The sequence below is a fragment of the Schistocerca nitens genome, chromosome 2, assembly GCF_023898315.1.
Source record: "Schistocerca nitens isolate TAMUIC-IGC-003100 chromosome 2, iqSchNite1.1, whole genome shotgun sequence".
Classification (NCBI taxonomy): domain Eukaryota; kingdom Metazoa; phylum Arthropoda; class Insecta; order Orthoptera; family Acrididae; genus Schistocerca; species Schistocerca nitens.
This window is the reverse complement of record NC_064615.1, coordinates 76,334,416-76,355,804: the sequence shown is the minus strand read 5'-3', so window position 1 is coordinate 76,355,804 and position 21,389 is coordinate 76,334,416. Positions and strand designations below refer to the sequence as shown.

At 43.5% G+C, this 21,389-nt stretch overlaps 1 protein-coding gene across 1 annotated transcript in view; it reads right to left on the bottom strand.

The window, feature by feature from the left end:
• LOC126235745 (serpin B6-like) overlaps positions 1-21,389 on the bottom strand; it is an 87,873-nt gene that overhangs the window by 42,417 nt on the left and 24,067 nt on the right. The window contains exons 3-6 of the mRNA XM_049944530.1: positions 18,826-19,005; positions 16,465-16,669; positions 3,174-3,388; positions 2,435-2,620 (exon numbers count right to left, since the gene is read on the bottom strand). Of these exons, the coding sequence (XP_049800487.1) occupies positions 2,435-2,620; positions 3,174-3,388; positions 16,465-16,669; positions 18,826-19,005 (786 nt within the window). The remainder of the gene's footprint in view (positions 1-2,434; positions 2,621-3,173; positions 3,389-16,464; positions 16,670-18,825; positions 19,006-21,389) is intronic.

Here is a 21,389-nt window from a genome sequence, read left to right as displayed (position 1 = left end):
GCTCCAGACTGAACGGTGAAAGGCATAATAAGTCTTAAATGATGATGACGATTCCAACATAACATGCTATTTATATGGGTTAGTTGTATGAATTTTACATGTTAAGAAAACGCAGCAGTCTGCACTTACATTTTAAAGAATCTGCCATAAAGTAGTGTAAACTGATAAACATGGTTAAACTGAAAATGAAGAAACAAATTTTTGTGTGATCTGAAAGAGAAATACAAGTAATTCCTACATTGTTTCAAAATTTGTACTGATAACATTTCCTTTGAATAAAAATACACTCCTGGAAACTGAAATAAGAACACCGTGAATTCATTGTCCCGGGAAGGGGAAACTTTATTGACACATTCCTGGGGTCAGATACATCACATGATCACACTGACAGAACCACACGCACATAGACACAGGCAACAGAGCATGCACAATGTCGGCACTAGTACAGTGTATATCCACCTTTCGCAGCAATGCAGGCTGCTATTCTCCCATGGAGACGATCGTAGAGATGCTGGATGTAGTCCTGTGGAACGGCTTGCCATGCCATTTCCACCTGGCGCCTCAGTTGGACCAGCGTTCGTGCTGGACGTGCAGACCGCGTGAGACGACGCTTCATCCAGTCCCAAACATGCTCAATGGGGGACAGATCCGGAGATCTTGCTGGCCAGGGTAGTTGACTTACACCTTCTAGAGCACGTTGGGTGGCACGGGATACATGCGGACGTGCATTGTCCTGTTGGACCAGCAAGTTCCCTTGCCGGTCTAGGAATGGTAGAACGATGGGTTCGATGACGGTTTGGATGTACCGGGCACTATTCAGTGTCCCCTCGACGATCACCAGTGATGTACGGCCAGTGTAGGAGATCGCTCCCCACACCATGATGCCGGGTGTTGGCCCTGTATGCCTCGGTCGTATGCAGTCCTGATTGTGGCGCTCACCTGCACGGCGCCAAACACGCATACGACCATCATTGGCACCAAGGCAGAAGCGACTCTCATCGCTGAAGACGACACGTCTCCATTCGTCCCTCCATTCACGCCTGTCGCGACACCACTGGAGGCGGGCTGTACGATGTTGGGGCGTGAGCGGAAGACGGCCTAACGGTGTGCGGGACCGTAGCCCAGCTTCATGGAGACGGTTGCGAATGGTCCTCGCCGATACCCCAGGAGCAACAGTGTCCCTAATTTGGTGGGAAGTGGCGGTGCGGTCCCCTACGGCACTGCGTAGGATCCTACGGTCTTGGCGTGCATCCGTGCGTCGCTGCCGTCCGGTCCCAGGTCGACGGGCACGTGCACCTTCCGCCGACCACTGGCGACAACATCGATGTACTGTGGAGACCTCACGCCCCACGTCTTGAGCAATTCGGCGGTACGTCCACTCGGCCTCCCGCATGCCCACTATACGCCCTCGCTCAAAGTCCGTCAACTGCACATACGGTTCACGTCCACGCTGTCGCGGCATGCTACCAGTGTTAAAGACTGCGATGGAGCTCCGTATGCCACGGCAAACTGGCTGACACTGACGGCGGCGGTGCACAAATGCTGCGCAGCTAGCGCCATTCGACGGCCAACACCGCGGTTCTTGGTGTGTCCGCTGTGCCGTGCGTGTGATCATTGCCTGTACAGCCCTCTCGCAGTGTCCGGAGCAAGTATGGTGGGTCTGACACACCGGTGTCAATGTGTTCTTTCTTCCATTTCCAGGAGTGTATATTATAATTTTTCTAGCTTTTAACTTGGAAAACTCTTCCAGAATTTAATCTAAATCTATTGAGTCCAAGGTATCAGTTTCAACGGCTGAAGTTGACAGTCCAAAAAACCTTTCATCATAAAGTGTTGACTTATGGTATGTCTTTACCAATTTGAGTTTTTGAGAAAATTCTTTCACCATATGCAACCTGCTGAAATTTATTGTATTTCTTTTTAACGTAAGCCTCGGATAAAATTTGAGCCCAATTAGATGGTGGCTTCATCAAAAAGTTTACATTTCAGTTACATTTATACTAACTAGGACAATATTTGACACAAATGAGTGGCAGCTCATGACCACACATTCACAGTTATCTCACATAACTCGTTTATGACCCAGTGTTCACTAGAAAGTTTTTGCTTCGGTAATGGTACATTTTCCTGCGCTACAGTTGTACATACTAATTGTGATTCAACCTGTATAAAAAAATGCGCTTGGCAGTTCTGGTGCCCCTCTCAACATGTCACCCCAAGCAGCCACTTGTGTAGCTTGGGCCTCAAACCGGCCTTGGAATAAGACCTTCATCTGCTGAGTTGAAGAATTTTATCCGCCAATAGTCTCAAGCAACATGACCATCCTCAGGTAAAAGAGTTGAAATACAGTATCCATATGACAATGATTAACTTTAGCATGTTAAAAGTCAACTATTCTTTAATGTTACTCGTTACGTATCAGAACTCCACTTACTTTCATTAGTGTTTCTGTAAGTTCCTTCTTGTACTCCATTTTGAATTTAGGTAAGTGTACAATCACTTCAGGCCTGTACATTCTGGACATAATTTGTTGAAGACTTACATCTGTAAGTTTCTTCTCAGCATTCGGTAGACCATGTAATTCTCGGGGCAGAAGTATCAACATACTTATTCTACGACCCTGGCGTATGAAATGAGATCAGAAAACACAAGCACATTAATACCATACCTTACTCAACAGAGTAATCGACTACACACTAAAACAATGTAAGAGTGTTATCACAGACATTATACAATGAGCTACGTACCTGAAATCTAATTTTACTATGTTCTCCTGTGATAGCTATGTGATTGAAGGAACATTTTAACTTCCAAGTATAGTGTTGCGTGTATATCTTAAAATGTATCACAATTTTTCTTTGTTGACTTAATAATTACAGAGAACTTATTTGTTCCACACTTCATTTCATGTACTTCAAGCACTTAAGAATAGGCTTACCATATAGTGAACTTGATTGATTTGTTCAAAACATGCAAAGAAATAACTCAGCTCAGTTTCTTGCTACTTTTTCTTCATTTATGCATGGGGAAAATATTGCACTTCCAACTTTAAGGATTTATAGAAGACAGTAATACAGAGTAAGGAATCACTATCTCACAATTCTTACGAATTTCTGTTTCATATCATTGCTTCTATCTTAAGTACAATTCTTTCCGTTCTTCAGACTGATTACCTGGTAGGGAAGAAGCAAGGCCTGACAATTCAGTTCACTTATGAGTGCATAACTGAATCTCTCCTTGATGAACATGGTGTCCACATTTTTTGCTGGTTGTGATTCTGGGTAGAAAAGTTCAGGTCTTGTAGCGCTTTTGGTAAACTGCTTGATCCAGTTACCCTTGAAATAAACGGCGTTGACCAGTACCAGACGAGTGAGCTCATTGAGGGCATCTGAAAAGATTTGCTCGTTACGATCTTTTCACATCAGTTCATCTATGCTTTTTATTAATATTATACCTACAGCATTCGTTAGCCTCTACTTCTTATATAATTGTGAATATGAAAACGAGAACCACATTTTGTCAGAATTAATGGTTCACGACAGCGACATTTAATTGTTGTTGTTGTTGTTGTTGTTGTTGTCGTCTTCAGTCCTGAGACTGGTTTGATGCAGCTCTCCATGCTACTCTATCCTGTGCAAGCTGCTTCATCTCCCAGTACGTATTGCAGCCTACATCCTTCTGAATCTGCTTAGAGTATTCATCTCTTGGTCTCCCTCTACGATTTTTACCCTCCACGCTGTCCTCCAATACTAAATTGGTGATCCCTTGATGCCTCAGAACATATCCTACCAACTGATCCCTTCTTCTAGTCAAGTTGTGCCAGAAAACTCCTCTTCTCCCCAATTCTATTCAATACCTCCTCATTAGTTATGTGATCTACCCATCTAATCTTCAGCATTCTTCTGTAGCACCACATTTCGAAAGCTTCTATTCTCTTCTTGTCTAAACTATTTATCGTCCATGTTTCACTTCTAAACATGGCTACACTCCATACAAATATGTTCAGAAACGACTTCCTGACACTTAAATCTATACTCGGTGTTAACAAATTTCTCTTCTTGAGAAACGCTTTCCTTGCCATTGCCAGTCTACATTTTATATCCTCTCTACTTCGACCATTTTGCTCCCCAAATAGCAAAACTCCTTTACTACTTTAAGTGTCTCATTTCCTAATCTAATTCCTTCAGCATCACCCGACTTAATTCGACTACATTCCATTATCCTCGTTTTGCTTTTGTTGATGTTCATCTTATATCCTCCTTTCAAGACACCATTCCGTTCAGCTGCTCTTCCAGGCCCTTTGCTGTCTCTGACAGAATTACAATGTCACTGGCGAACCTCAATGTTTTTATTTCTTCTCCATGGATTTTAATACCTACTCTGAATTTTTCTTTTGTTTCCTTTAGTGCTTGCTCAATATACAGATTGAATATCATCGGGGAGAGGCTACAACCCTGTCTCACTCCCTTCCCAACCACTGCTTCCCTCTCATGTCCCTCGACTCATAAATGGCATCTGGTTTCTGTACAAATTGTAAATAGCCTTTCGCTCCCTGTATTTTACCCCTGCCACCGTCAGAATTTGAAAGAGTATTCCAGTCAACATTGTCAAAAGCTTTCTCTATTAATTACTAGTATCTATCTCCTGCAACTAAAACCCAAGAAGGAATCTAGACTCCTGTGCTTATTTATTTATTATGTAATACACATCCCTTTCCAGTGCCAGTTATGTTTCTGTCAGTTATCAAATGAGAGAGTGTTGGGCTGCGGTTTCACGAGTAGAGCAGTTTAGTGCAGGTGTACATGTTTCATTTGGGATTTGCTGCCACCCTAATGCGTGGTGTGAACAGTCAAAGATTCACCTACGGTGGAAGAGTCTCTGGGGTTGGTAGGAGCCTTCTCCCTCCCCTCAGGGACGAGCAGAGTGAACGTTAGCCACAACTTTGCCGCTTTCATCATTCTGTTTTAGCTGGCTGAGAGGATGGACGGATTTTGTGCACGTCTTCATCACCTTGAATGATAAATGAAACGCATGAGATATATCGCTATAAAACAACTAATGCATCCCTTTTCAGTATTGTCCTAGCCATGGTTATATTGCGAGCACCTTTTGTAATTATTTTTCAAGTAAACTGAGTGGTGAGGACATATTTCTAACGAGCTCAATGTGCTTATTTCAGTCCAGTGGTATCAAGTTAATCTTAGCACATTTGATGTTTGTTGACTTGATATTGCACTTAATTTACGCTATTCATTTTCGTTAACTTTTTTTTTCAGAGTATTTTACTTTCTTACTTTATGATATGGGCTTCACCCATTGTGTATCAGCCAACCATATGGTCGCAACTGTTAATACAAAGAATAGGCACTTTCATAAATTTGTTCCGGCTTAGGTTCACAATCGAGTGAATAGTTTTCATTATTTGAGTATTCTGGTGTGTGGAGTTATTTTATTTTACTTATTTTTGGTTGATTGATCATTGTCTTCGTGGTCCCACGAGAGCACGGCTGCACAGAGGAAGGACCATCTGCTTCCCAGGTTAGGTGAGGACACGATTTGCTTGTGATGCGTCTACAGTTTTGCTATTAATCCAAGAAAGATCCAGTAGGTTGTGCACATAATTGTGCCATTAACTTCCAATTACCTATATGGTACATGCTGCACAGTCAATAAGCGATTATCGTTGGTGAGGGAAATTGGGTTTTACATGTATTGCGTGTGGAATTTTGTTAGTAAACCAACAACGATTCAGCATGGATAGTGCACAGTTTTGACATTGACATCCAGTTATCCACATGGTGTTGGCTGCGTAGTCCATGAGAGCTGGCCATTCTTGAAGAATTTCATACCAGGCTAAGTTTACGTTCGTGTGAAGAGTATGGTAGGAGGTACCATTGATTTACACGTGTTTTATATGTAGTTCTCCAGTCCCACTAGTTTTCAAATGAAACCTTGAGATAACGCGCTCACGGTTCCCGTCTAATCTATTCATTATCTCGCAGCCATGTTGTGTGCATAATTATGAGAAATAGTAGCCATTAAACAGCATATGAGTGCCATGAGTATGGGCCTGCCCAGTTCGCCATGCGGTCTAACGCACTTTTTTCCGGGCGAATTAGTGTCGAGGTACAGTGTGGCGGCCAGCCTGTGCATGGTTTTTAAGGCGGTTTTCCATCTGCCTCGGCGAATGCGGGCTGGTTCCCCTTATTTCGCCTCAGTTACACTATGCCGGCGATTGCTGCGCAAACACTTTCTCCACGTACGTGAACACCATAATTACTCTACCACACAAATATTGGGGTTACACTCGTCTGGTGTGAGACGGGGGTCCACTGGTGGCCGAACCGCACAATAACCCTGGGATCGGTGTGGGGCGGCGGTGGGGTGGGTGGACTACTGTAGCCTGTTGTGGGGTTGTGAACCACTGAGGGCTACGGCGGGTACGAAGCCTCTCCGTCGTTACTTGGTCCCCTGTTCCACACTATACAATACAATACCATGAGTATGAATGTTACGTGTTAAAAGCACCTTAATGCCGGTACCAACATATACTGATGAATCAAAACGTTATGACGATCTGCTTAATAGCTTGTTTGTCCATCTTTGCAACGAAATACATCACTCATTCTGCGTAGCAGGGACACGACAGTTTGTTGGTAGGTTTGTGTAGGTATGTGGCATTAGGTGTCTCTGCACAGGTCATGTAATTCGCGTAAATAACGAGCCTCTGATTGGCGTACGCGGTGATGGCAACGGATAGCGATCCATCTGGATTCCATAGGGCTTGCATCAGGCGAATTTGATCGCCCAGACATCGACTTGAGTTCACTATAATGATCCTCCAACCACTGGAGCACGGTTCTGACTCCGAGACACGGACAGTTACACTACTGAAAGATGACATCGGCATTGGGGAAATCAAGTATGAAGGGATGCTGGTGGTTCGCAGCTGCCAACGTGTCGTGTGATACTAACACAGGTCCCGTGCAAGCACAGGAGAGCGCCTCTCCTAGCGTAAGACTGCTCCCACCAGTCTTGTGTCTATAGCGCAATGCAATTTTCGAGCCGCCGTTCACCTCGGTGGTGGCGTTAGTGGAGACGACTATCAACCTAATGTAGCAAAATGTGATTCACTTGAAGATCCAACACGTTTCCTTTGATGGACGGTCAAAACCGCGATGGTTCCCTGCCCACTGGAATCAAGTAGGGGCCCAATGGACAGCGTGCTCCGAAACACTTGTGCGTGTATAAGCGTTATGCTCTTGCGGCAGAGATGCCACAAATCCCCATCTATCCTACTTTACAGAGCAGACAAGCCGTAGAATCCCACGTTCTGTGAAGAGTCGTCCGCGTCCATCCATTTAGCGCCTAGTAGAGATGGGCAAACTCGTTCATCCTTGGGAACTAGTTCACTGCTGATCGTTCTTTTTTGGGAACCGTTCATTTTTACTCGTTCACCGTTCATTTGTGCTTGGTATGTGGTTCTTATGAAAAACTGAAAACTAGTAGCGTTGGTGACTGAAGGATGGAGGGCACCAAGAGGGGGCAATTGCCTCCCCTCTGGAGTATAGAGTTTTTATCCATTACAGAATTCTTACACAATTTTAGAAGTAATTTCTTTGATTCCTGCACAACCTCTCGTTTAGCCAACTGTAGCGTTGTGCGGCTGATCGCAGGGAAATAATATAGGGTGGCGCACGGAAAACCGGCCCCGACTACAGACTGTTTACCAATTAAGAACGATGTGTTGCCCGTTACGAGCAGATACAACAAACAGACGAACATGTAATAATTAGGCAGTGAAGAAATAACAACCTAATGCAAGCAACAATTGCGAAACAATCAATGACGATGTGTAGAAGCTGGAGAAGAGAACATGAAAATAAAATAAAATGTGGTTTTCTCATCATACTTGCGTCACACGATTAGTAAAAATTGGGTTTCTATGTTACATTATTAAAGTTAATGCACCAATAATAATAATAAAGTTTTCAGTAATAAAGTTTTTGGTTTGAAAGCTCCTTCTGAACAAATGTTTTTGAGATAATAAGTAAATACGATTTTATGGCAATCTGTATCTTTTCAAATGAAGAGGCACCGCTTTTCCTACTGAGCCAAAATGACCCACAACACACTTTTTTCTTTTTTTTTTTTTCAAAGAAACCAAACTAGCAGGTAATGCAAATTGGGAACAACCAAACTTAAAAATAATTAGAGCCTTCCTAAATGTAATGTTTTGTATATGAGAGATACACGAAAATCGTTTTATATGAATTTTCTTACACTAAAAATTAAGCAAATTATTGAAAGTTAGTTGCTAAATCAAGTCGATGAAACCAAAAAATATATGAATAACAGAAAAAAACTTGCCTTGTTATGTCTTCTACTGTTCTCATCGATATAATGAAGTGAGCTGATATGCCCTTTTGTTACCTGAAAAGACTTACCTATTACATACAACGTAATTTTTATGTAATTTACGTAACTATAAAATACTTGTTGATTGCCAGTCTTGGACACTGAATAGCCAGACCAAAGTGCAAGAACAGTTTGGGACACATGTAAAATGGGCGAGCGCAGTGAACGAAACGAACAACTGGATACTGAACTAACTAGGAGCAGTCGGCAGTGGAACTGAGACAGGTGGTCATGCGAAGAACGACGAGTGCGGCCGAGGGAGACCGAGACTGAGACGAGCACGCGACCGAGGGTGGAACGAGAACTGCCGAAGTGACCGCCGCGACCAAAGTGAACTACTGAAGTATAAACCGATCGTTCCTCGTTCCCGGGAACTATAAGTAGACCGCCGCGACCGAAGTGAACTATGAACCGATCGTTCCTTGGAATTCGTTCCTCGATCCTTTCGTTCATCTTCTTGAACCGTTCCTTTGCACCCGTTCGTTCGCGAACTACCCATCTCTAGCGCCTAGTGGTAATTTCATCGTCCATCTACCTCTTTCCGTAGATGCTCACGACAGTAGCGCGTGAACATTCGCCCAGTTTTGCCGCTTTGGAGATACCCGTTCACAGGTTCCGCGCAATAAAAATCTTCCCCTTGTCAAACTCCCGCCCCCCCCCCCCCCATTTCCACCCCATATCTTCCCTAGGGCGATGACTCGTCTGTGTCTGCTCGCTTACATACTTTTGTTACGCCGTCACGCGTCCGCACCTCCACCAGACGGCATCCGACCTCGCATTGGGGGAGGTCATAATGTTTTGGTTGTTCAGTTTATTTTACTCCAAATCCCGCACAAAGTAAATTACGAGGCCCATTACTTGTAGATATTGAAACCCTTCAGCGAGTAAAGTATGCCGTGTATGTTTTGTTCACATCTGTTGTTTGAGCAGAGCCCCATAATAGATTGTATCGTTGAACGAGAAATACCTTCAGGTTGTTCACGCTGATACTTTCAGTGACCCGACCCCACCTTATAATGCAATCCTGAACAGACCTATCCTATGAAATAACACTGATTGAGTCTGTAACTAAATTAGAACCCCACGCAAATATTTATCGTGTCACACTACGCTGCAAGCGGTCTCATTCAGTTATCGCCTTCGGTTTTCCTGTTTCCTCCTTTCCAGGTTGTACATTGTGCTACATTGTTTAAATCAAAGTAATTAATTGGTTAAATAGATTTCCAGCCAACCCCTGTCTGCTTGCTCTCAGCGAGCACTGTATTGAAGACGGTAACGAGAATATGGGCAAATACAGAAGTTCCAGTACACACCATCAGGCAACAACAAATCAGAATAATATTCGACGAACTGTAGGCTTTCGTGTGTCGAATCCTGTTCAGTGTAATACAAACAAAAGAGAGGTAGGCTTTGAAGGTGACGTAGCAGAATCAGAACTGAAAATACACTATGCAGCACGATGAAGACATCATGTCACACACGCCACATTGGGATGAAGTGTACTGCATGCTTGGACACTCGTGCTCATAAATTAAGAGTAATGCTGATACATGGTGAAACAACGCTCTGGTGGGCGGTTTGCGGGTTTAAATCACCTCGGGGTATGACCACACAGTGCATTTGACCTGCGGTCGTTGCACGGTGGCGCTGGCAGCAGTCCACGTACGCAGAGGTGTGTTGGTGCATGTCAGAGTACGATGCAGCGAGTAAGTGTGCAGACGTTTTCAGACGTGCTAATGGTGACTGTGTGTTGAAAATGGCTCAAAGAACACATACTGATGACGTTACGAGGGGTAGAATACAAGGGCGACTGGAGGCTGGTCAAACACAGAAGATGGTAAAACGGGCCCTCCGTGTGCCACAAAGTGTGATCTCAAGATTATGGCAACGATTCCAGTAGACAGGAAACGTGTCCAGGGACTACAGTATGGGACGTCCACAGCGTACACCACAAGAAGACCGATATCTCACTATCAGTGCCCGCACACGGCCACGGAGTACCGCAGGTAACTTTGCTCGGGACCTTAGCACAGCCACTGGAACAGTTCTCTCCAGATACGTAGTCTACAGTCGACTGAACAGACTTGGTTTATTCGCCCAGAGACTTGCAAGGTGCATTCCACTGACCCCTGGTCACAGGAGAGCCCGTAAAGCCTGGTGTCAAAAACACAGTACAGGGTCATTGTAACAGTGGTCCCAGGTTATGTTCACGGACGAGTCCAGGTATAGTCTGAACAGTGATTCTCACCGGGTTTTCACCTAGCGTGAGCCAGGAACCAGATACCAACCCCTTAATGTCCTTGAAAGGGACCTGTATGGAGGTCTTGGTTTGATGGTGTGGGGTGGGATTATGATTGGTGGACGTACACCCCTGCATGTCTTTGACAGAGGAACTGTTACAGATCAGGTGTATAGGGACGTCACTTTGCACCAGTATGTCCACCGTTTCAGGGGTGCGGTGGGTCCCCCCCCCTCCCCCCTTCCTCCTGATGGATGATAACGCACGGCCCCAGCGAGCTGCCACCGTGGAGGAGTACCTTGAAACAGAAGATATCAGGCGAATGGAGTGGCCTGCCTCTTCTCCAGACGTAAACCCCATCGGGCACGTCTGGGATGCTCTCGGTCGACGTATCGCTGCACGTCTCCAAACCCCTAGGACACTTCAGGAGCTCCAACAGGCACTGGTGCAAGAATGGGAGGCTATAGCCCAGCAGCTGCTCCAGAGTATGCCAACCCATTGTGCAGCCTGTGTACGTATGCATGGTGATCATATCCCATATTGATATCGGGGTACATGCGCAGGAAACAGTGGCGTTTTGTAGAACATGTGTTTCGGGACGGTTTTCTCAACTCATCACCAATACCGTGGACTTACAGATCTGTGTCGTGTGTGTTTTCCCTATGTGCCTATGCTATTAGCGCCAGTTTCGTGTAGTGCCACGTTGTGAGTCACCACATTCTGCAATTATCCTTAATTTATGATAATGAGTGGATATGCAAATGATTAGTTTTTCAGTGGAGTATAGATGCAGACGTGAATGCGGTCTGGCGTCAGCAGTAAATGATGCATGGCATCATGATATCTCAAACGAACTACCAGTAATCCACTAAGGCTCGTGGCCATCTGTAATCTCTGCCTGGATTTTTGTTGGTGTCATCCCACAGTTCGTCATGACCATTTAAACAAACCTGCAATATTTTCGTGTCGCAGTCCTTCTGAAATAACTAGGGCTGGCCTGAGTCCGTCTCATCACCACCTGTTTTGCAGTCACATCACTACAACCAACTGTCTGTAGGACCTGTCAGTGCTATGCTCCCATGTTCTCATGCCAGTGTTTCAATGGTTTTCAAAGCCTGGAAGAAGGCGACAGTTCACACATGTGTGTGTGCTCTGTGTACACCGTGTTACAATCTCACCTAAGAAGTTCCATGACTGATCATTGAATCTCAATGGCATGAAAATACTGGAGTATCAGTCTGCTAGTGTTTCGCCCATGTGTTAAACGAATGTTTAAAATGAAAGGGAAAGAAATGTTACGTTGGGTAAGCGACAGACAAACACCATTCCAAGCGTTCATGTCAAACATGACTTTTTGTGGGGATACTTGCCGAGGAATTATAATCAACTCATGGAATAATACATCCACCTTTTTGTGTGGACCTAGCCTCAGCTCAATTGCAGTCCTGAATGGATGGAGCGAAAGAGTTGCTTCGGTCTCTTACCTGATTTTCATATCCCTTGCATACATGTTTCCAGCTGGCGAAGCAGTCAGGTTACTCGAGAAAATAATATCATTTTCAAGGAACCAGCCAAGCTTTATCATCCATCAGAAGAAACTAAAGAAACTATGGACTCATAGTCAGGAGAAAGTCCCCGTTATGCACTGCGAACAACTGGCCTCGATATCTTAATTACGTCATGTCCTCCCTCTGTCAGATGCCTACCGTCATTCCAAAGTTTGCAACTTAATCCCCGTTTTGCTTTGCGTCTTGTTCTATCCATATCGTTGGGACTGTACTACAGTCTCACTGGTGAAGGTAACATGGACTTCGTTCTCCATCTCTCCAGGCTCACGCAGTCCACAACAGTCAGTATTTTCCGTCCCTCAGCCAATGACTCCTATCCCCGGGGATGACATGAAACACACTCTGTCAAAGCACTTTCCGTATAGAGGTCAGTCTGCCACAAGGAAACAAACCACCACGTGGCCCCTGGTTGTCATTCTGTCGGCATACTACTCTTACATACACACTCGTCGACTGACGAGGGCTACACTTAGTTACGTCACGCAATGAAGGAGAGAAGATAACTGTTTAACGTCCCATCGACATCAAGAGAATTAGAGACGGAGCACAAGCTCGGATGAACAACCTCAGCGTTTTCCTGGAGCGATTTAGAGAATTCACATAAAACCTAAATCTTGATGGCCAGACGCGGATTTGAATCGTCGTCCTCCCGTATGCGAGTCCCGTGTGATAACCACAGTCCCACTTCGCTTGTCGCAGTGAAGGGGTCACAACGCAATCGCGACGTCAGATTCCATGAACTGCAGTCTTCCATAAAACATTCTACTGCTCTGACCAATGTGTTGCTGGGTTTCTCTTTCTAGCTACAGTTCTCTTCGATAAATACTGCTGTGCTGGTAACTGATTCTATAGCTTCGCATTTAACGACAGAAACAATCCCCTCACACAAGTGAATTATAGAGACGCCTTCAAATGCCCTTGACTTACTTCCTCAATCTTGTCGTGTTGTGTCCCATAAGCAACTAATTACAGGATGAAAATCGTGCAGGTACTTCAGCTTCTGAATGAACGGCTTCAATTCTCTCAATCCTATCCCTTGGAGTGGCATTATCCAATAGTCTTGACTGTAGCAGTTTCTGCCTGTCACCTGCATGCACACCTCTCTCACTCGCAAGATTGTTGTGGAAACTCCCTAACGCATCTACTTCCACATCTACATCCATACTCCGCAAGCCACCTGATGGCGTGTGGCGGAGGGTACCCTGAATACCTCTATCGGTTCTGCCTTCTATTCCAGTCTCGTATTGTTCGTGGAAAGAAGGATTGTCGGTATGCTTCTGTGTGGGCTCTAATCTCTCTGATTTTATCCTCATGGTCTCTTCGCGAGATATACGTAGGAGGGAGCAATATACTGCTTGACTCTTCGGTGAAGGTATGTTCTCGATACTTCAACAAAAGCCCGTACCGAGCTACTTAGCGTCTCTCCTGCAGAGTCTTCCACTGGAGTTTATCTATCATCTCCGTAACGCTTTCGCGATTACTAAATGATCCTGTAACGAAGCGCGCTGCTTTCCGTTGTATCTTCTCTATCTCTTCTATCAACCCTACCTGGTACGGATCCCACACTGCTGAGCAGTATTCAAGCAGTGGGCGAACAAGCGTACTGTAGCCTACTTCCTTTGTTTTCGGATTGCATTTCCTTAGGATTCTTCCAATGAATCTCAGTCTGGCATCTGCTTTACCGACGATCAACTTTATATCATCATTCCATTTTAAATCACTCCTAATGCGTACTCCCAGATAATTTATGGAATTAACTGCTTCCAGTTGCTGACCTGCTATTTTGTAGCTAAATGATAAGGGATCTATCTTTCTATGAATTCGCAGCACATTACACTTGTCTACATTGAGATTGAATTGCCATTCCCTGCACCATGCGTCAGTTCGCTGCAGATCCTCCTACATTTCAGTACAATTTTCCATTGTTACAACCTCTCGATACACCACAGCATCATCTGCAAAAAGCCTCAGTGAACTTCCGATGTCATCCACAAGGTCATTTATGTATATTGTGAATAGAAACGGTCCTATGACACTCCCCTGCGGCACACCTGAAATCACTCTTACTTCGGATGACTTCTCTCCATTGAGAACGACATGCTGCGTTCTGTTATCTAGGACCTCTTCAATCCAATCACACAATTGGTCTGATAGTCCACATGCTCTTACTTTGTTCATTAAACGACTGTGGGGAACTGTATCGAACGCCTTGCGGAAGTCAAGAAACACGACATCTACCTGTGAACCCGTGTCTACGGCTCTCTGAGTCTCGTGGACGAATAGCGCGAGCTGGGTTTCACACGACCGCCTTTTACGAAATCCATGCTGATTCCTACAGAGTAGATTTCTAATCTCCAGAAGAGTCATTATACTCGAACATAATACGTGTGCCAAAATTCTACAACTGATCAACGTTAGAGATATAGGTCTATAGTTCTGCACATCTGTTCGACGTCCCTTCCTGAAAACGGGGATGACCTGTGCCCTTTTCCAATCCTTTGGAACGCTACGCTCTTCTAGAGACCTACGGTACACCGCTGCAAGAAGGGGGGCAAGTTCCTTCGCGTACTCTGTGTAAAACCGAACTGGTATCCCATCAGGTCCAGCGGCCTTTCCTCTTTTGAGCGATTTTAATTGTTTCTCTAACCCTCTGTCGTCTATTTTCTCATCTATCATTTTGTCAACTGTACGACAATCTAGAGAAGGAACTACAGTGCAGTCATCCTCTGTGAAACAGCTTCGGAAAGAGACATTTAGTATTTCGGCCTTTAGTCTGTCTTCCTCTGTTTCAGTACCATTTTGGTCACAGAGTGTCTGGACATTTTGTTTTGATCCACCTACCGCTTTGACATAAGACCAAAATTTCTTAGGATTTTCTGCCAAGTCAGTACATAGAACTTTACTTTCGAATTCATTGAACGCCTCTCGCATAGCCCTCCTCACACTACATTTCGCTTCGCGTAATTTTTGTTTGTCTGCAGGGCTTTGACTATGTTTATGTTTGCTGTGAAGTTCCCTTTGTTTCCGCAGCAGTTTTCTAACTCGGTTGTTGTACCACGGTGGCTCTTTACCATCTCTTACGATCTTACTTGGCACATACTCATCTAACGTATATTGTACGATTGTTTTGAACTTTGTCCACTGATTCTCAACACTATCTGTACTTGAGACTAAACTTTTGTGTTGAGCCGTCAGGTACTCTGTAATCTGCTTTTTGTCACTTTTGCTAAACAGAAAAATCTTCCTACCTTTTTTAATATTCCTATTTACGGCTGAAATCATCGATGCCGTAACCGCTTTATACAATTCTTCAGTTCAGGTTTACTTTCTGGTAGATGTCAGAAATAGCCTACCGCACCACTAAGTAATGTTTTATATTCTACATTTGGGTTCGTTGCCCACTTGCCCGTTCCAGAACGAATTCTGAACATCAGTGGAACAAGGATCTGCCCAAAATCTCGAAAAGTCAAAGTGCCAAGTATGATAGAATTTAATGAGCTGGTAGTCACGTATTCCTTCATACACGTGAAAATGCTTAACATCGCGAAGACCCCGAGTTCCTCTGGATGTCTGATGTTTGACGAGCAGTGTACTGTGCATTTCAAACTGATCGCTGATATCCGCATTTTATCCGGACCACATTAGAACAAATTACCTACCAACGACGCCCTGTGCATGTAGTCAATACACCCTCAAAAGTAAGTACAATTTAGAAGATGGTGTATCTGCCCATAGTGCACAAAGAGCCCATATTTCCACAGAATTTCAAACAATAGTCTTGGGTCAATGGTCGCTTGATGTAATATTTACAGTTGGCTTTGGTGAGCTGAAATACAAGAATGAAGGCATCAAATTCGTCCAGTTGCAAAAACGTGCGGAGTATAGGCGTATTTTGAAACAAAGTATGTTAATACACATCAGAAATTTACTTCGCTAGTCAACGTATTAAAGGTGGAGTAATACACGTGAATGAGCTAGTGGTCCTACACCACAATTGGCTTTTATCCATTGGCGTTAGGTCCCAATCTAATGGTAGCAGCTAAATTAAACATCAGAGTTAAGACTACTTGGTTTCGTTATTAAAGTTTGACGCCTTTAATAGATTAATTTTTATTTTCAAGTGTGTTTATTTTTTTACCTTATAACTACTATGGGTCATTACTCGAATAACCCGCCCCACCTATATGAAAAGTACAGAAAGATAAGCTTACTCACCACTACGTTATGGAGGTTACTTACCAGATGGAATTATGTTTTTTATTTTTCCACTTGTTATTTTTTCCACCCAGCTATTTATAATTCCAGACGCTCCATCTTGTAGAAAATCCATTTCTTCCACTCCAGCCATGAATTTCCCAGCAGACTGCTTGAACGCCTCATAAATCTCAAAATTGTTCTTCACGAACACCTTGTTGGCTACTTTAAGCGTGACGTCGTTGACATCCTGAAGTAAATGCGCATGAACATTAATTATTGCTTCCAGCGTACTCTCTCTCCTTAACGACAATAAACATGGAAGGGCTCCTTTCTAGTGCGTTAAATGGTAGCACGCGGAGAGTGGTGGTCTATGGGAGCCTTTCCTAGACCTCGCACAAAGGTTTTGGGTGAGGCTAGCAAGCGGATACCTATTCTGACAGTGAACTATTGTTAAGAGCTGGATGTTCCGTACATGGACGGTAAATGGGATCGTATCAGTGGAAAAATATGCCAAGCATCAGACCTGCGCCATTAGATGTCCTTTCACAGGTGTTTAGGAAAACCTTTTCAATTTACCTGTTGTCGAGTGTAGTCTGAGTCGGTTCAGAAAAAGGGATGTGCAATAGGACTTTCATAGGAACGAAATGCTGAATATGGAATGCAATTCAGTTAAAAAACACACAAAGATAGTATCAAAAACTACTTGAGCACCCATCTGCAAGACGAACGCGGAAGATTGGATGAAAATGATTCATACTATGTGCCAAATAGGTGATGAATTGTTTCTGTGCAAGGTAGTGAGCGATGTTATGAACATATCACATTTCGAAAACAGCATTAGAATGTTACTATGAATCTAGATGTCTCTTTGACAGGCAGGCAAAAGACTCAGAAATTACCTGGAGAAGTACGAACAATAATTTAAGCATTTTAAATGCGATGCAACTCTAAAGCGCTAGTTTTATTACTTTGACATCTGTTCTGCAAAAGGTTAGCAAATATTCATCTGAACAACAACAGCAACAAAACTGTACAATTCCTGGGTGTCTGGCCGGATCATGTCGTAATGACTACACGATATTTCGATAAACAGTCTCGTTGCCGTCTTCGGGTCTTCTGCTCCGATTTTTTTTATGTGGAGCCCCTCCACGTTAACACTAACATGATGACCAACACAAAATGTCTATTGCCATCTCTGCATAACGGTTGGTTTTCACTAATTGAGTTATGTGGTCGCACTAATTCTGAATGGAAATGCGAAATTTGTGGCAGGATCTTATGGGACCAAACCGCTGAGGTCATCGGTCCCTAAGACTACACACTAGTTAATCTAACTTCGCTATGGACAACACACACGCCCATGCCCGAGGGAGGACTCGAACTTCCGACAGGGAGAACCGCACGGACCGTGACATGGCGCCGAAGACCGCGCGGCTACCCCGTGCGGCTAATTCTGAATGCTCAGTAGCACTAGTTTGAGGACAGAATTCGACTCAAGTCCGCACCTTCTCCCTAAGCTATCCGTATCTTTGTCATCGTTTGCACATGGACCTGAGTCGGAAGGTCACCTTGTTTAGCGAGAGGAAAACCCAAAGCCAATCCCTTCCATAACTGCTTCTACAGTATTTTATTGATCCGTAACTATTAAACCTGAGATAGCATCAGTTTCTTTTACAAAATGGAAGTTAGTGATCAACTTAAAACTATTAACATTTATTGTATTAGGTAGCAACATACAGATACGTTGCGTAACGTCGCTTTCTAGGGCTGATGGCTTCCCCCGAGGCGAGTGTACTGTTGCTGCGAGAAATTTCTCGCACCGATTTTTATAAACTATTGAAATGTGGGTTACAACGTTGACAGATACGTCTGAGAAATAAAAGAACTGTTGTGGATCTCCGAAGTATGGATGGCAATCGTCTGAGAAGAGCGGATGAAGCGACAGGTAAATTGCAGAATTACGTCAATAGACCGTATGGCAAAGAAGATCTGTCGAATAGCCTGACAGAAGAGGAAGATATAGTGGAATAAAAAGTTCTTCAAGTGCTGCTATCAGATTATGACAGAGCAAAACTTGCCAATAACAGTGGAATTTCTATCAAATGGGATGTTGTTTCACGTAGTGTCAAAATCTAATCAGGTTAAAACAGAGTAACAGGTTTGTAGAAAAGCAATATCATCACATTTCGAAGTAATCACGAGTAGTTTAATACGTGGTTAGAGTTAGGATAGCGAACACACATCGGACCAACACTCACAGCATTCGATGACAATGAGGAGTGTTGTACTAATTTTGTGCGAACTCGTATTCTCTACTCCTGTTTCAGATGTCAAATTCAACTTCTGATTTCTGTTAGAACCTTACCAACAAGCACATAGAGTTTAGAATATGATCATACCCACCTTCAGCTGACTCAGTGTTTCACTGAAACCTTGCTCAGTAGTATTTTTATCTTCTGGAAGACGAAGTCCACTCGCCATCTCTTTCGCCGTGTTTCCGCCAGCTCCAAGAAATGTAAGAGAAAGTATTACTTGTATGCTCCATGGCGAGAAGAACAAGTTACCTCTTTCCTCCGCCAGCACCTAGAAACAAATACGTGAATTTTATCAACTGAAGACAAAGTCTGAAAAGAATTCCGTGGCCACATTTTGGCACTTTATTTTACAGGTCCGTTTGTCTGACCAATCACTCAAACTTTTTTTACATTTCACTACTGCCATCTTCAGATCACAAAATATTCTGATGTGGTTTCAATGTCAAACTAAACATTTAGGTACATAGCAAGTGTTCTGCGTCGCTGGTTGAAAACATTCAACATTTCAGTAGGTGTGTCTGGTTTATCCGTCCACCGATTGACCACTTAGTCCGCGAATTACATGACCTTTTCCCCACTTGGCATTTCCTCCGTTATGTAGGTACATAGTAAGTGCACTTACTATGTACCTATATGTTTAGTTTGACGTTGATAGTACATCAGAATATTTTGTGATCTGAAAATGGCTGTGGCCGAAACCGGTAATAGTGAAGAGTAAGAGTTTGTGTGATCAAGAGGGGACCTTTAAAATAAATGTGAATTTTACTTTCCGCCTTTAAGACATTACGCAGACATTTTTCGCGTCCGAAATATGTAATACATTGTGAACTGGAAGAAAAACATCCAATGCCAACAATTTTATAATGTGAAGACTCTCGGTGTTGCGTTTTTCTTTTGCCTGCATCCCTTACCTACAAGGGGTGGGCATGCTTATTATCGGATTTTGCACTGTTAATGTAAGATGGTGGCCTGGTGAAGTTTGTCGTAGGATTTCCGGCCGTGGGCTTTGCGACCCGTGACGTCAACGTCGTGTTTTCAACCACCAAAGAAAGCCGGGGTAGTGGAGGAGGTTTTTGAATAAGGACATACCTTCCCTTTTTATTCAGGTTTAATAGTGGTTAGTATTTAGTACACAGGAATGTTTAAATTTTGCTTTTTTACTTTTACCTTCATTTTATTTTCACACTTTTCTCACTCAACTTTTTGTAAGAAACCCAGAGATTTTAAACATCATCATAAATCCTCCGTGTCGTTATAGATTTCTATATTCGCTTTTTTGTATCTTTTTCTTGTATTATGAGGAGGTTGGCCAATGGATTCTTTTAAATTTCAAATTGTTTACAGCTTCCTCCTTCAGCTTATTTATCAGAAGGTATACATTCGGATGTTTTTGAGTTATGGAGGAGCTATGGCAACCTTTGACAGCATTCGTGGTCTTGCGCCGCTGGTTGAATACATTCAACATTTCAGTAGGTGTGTTGGGTTTATCCATTCACTGATAGACCATTTAGTCCGCGAATTTTATGACCTCTTCCCCACTGGGCATTTCCTGCGTTATCACCACCCACGCTTTAATAAAACTGTTTGGTGGAAGATGTGCCACTGCAGCACCACACGCGGCTAAACACTGACTTCTTCCCCATCCTTATGTTCCTCCTTTAATGCCAGTTCTTGTATTTTCTACAACAAACATAGCTTGAATCGACAACTACAACCGGAAAAGGATGCTTCCGGAAACACTATTTTCATAGCTTTAACTGTAACCATTTCAAAGTCTAACACTGCAGTTTTCGGTGACCTCCCAGGCATCTTAGTTTTCAATCCAGAAAAAAAGCGTTTCTGGCGTATTTTGACTTTTGTGTGGATATAAAGCAAATAAAACGTTAAGTGTCGTTATCTTTTCTTCTGTGCTTCCGATGTCAATGTGCACTGCGTGTAGTCGTCTTTTTTCGAACAGCTGTCAAATATCCCGTCCATAAGAACAGTTCCATTTTGACGCAGGATTTTTCGCGTCATCTTGACAACGGAACACCAGGATTCTTTCGTCAGGAGCAGATCCTTCGTTAGTTTTCAAAAAAAACTGTTACCTTCAGTTAGTTTCAAACTGTCTTCGCTGAGTTGAATCTCCGAATTAGTGCTAGGGTTCTTGGTCGTCTCAGCAGCTACCGTTCTTGCTTTACACAATGCAGTCTTGGAGTTTCATGATTTGGTATATCTGCGACGAAATCTTAACCGTTACCTTTCAAATCTTGAAATTTCTGTTTAAAAATTTGGAAAACAGGCAATGCCTTTTCTTCGTGAATTCTTTTTCTGCTGTTATGCATTCGTTTCTTAAGCTGCATATCTGATCCGGCAGGTGATCAATAACGTTGCTCCTCAGATATACAGTTTTTAAAAGGCCTCGGCTCTTTCTCCGTCAGGAATTCAAGCTCACCTAGTTCGTACACTTGTCACATTTTCTGGGTAACCGGTAGCGACGAAGATCCTTGAGAAGGCATGCCTTTTCTTTCATGCTTGTAATTACACTGCGCAACACAATTTAAGGGTCACTTTTTGGAAACCTCTTAATTGTTTCCCATTCGGACGCAGCAGTTTTAAACTTGACTCAATAGTGTCTACAAAGCTACGTCATCCTCGGGCTTGTCGTGGCTT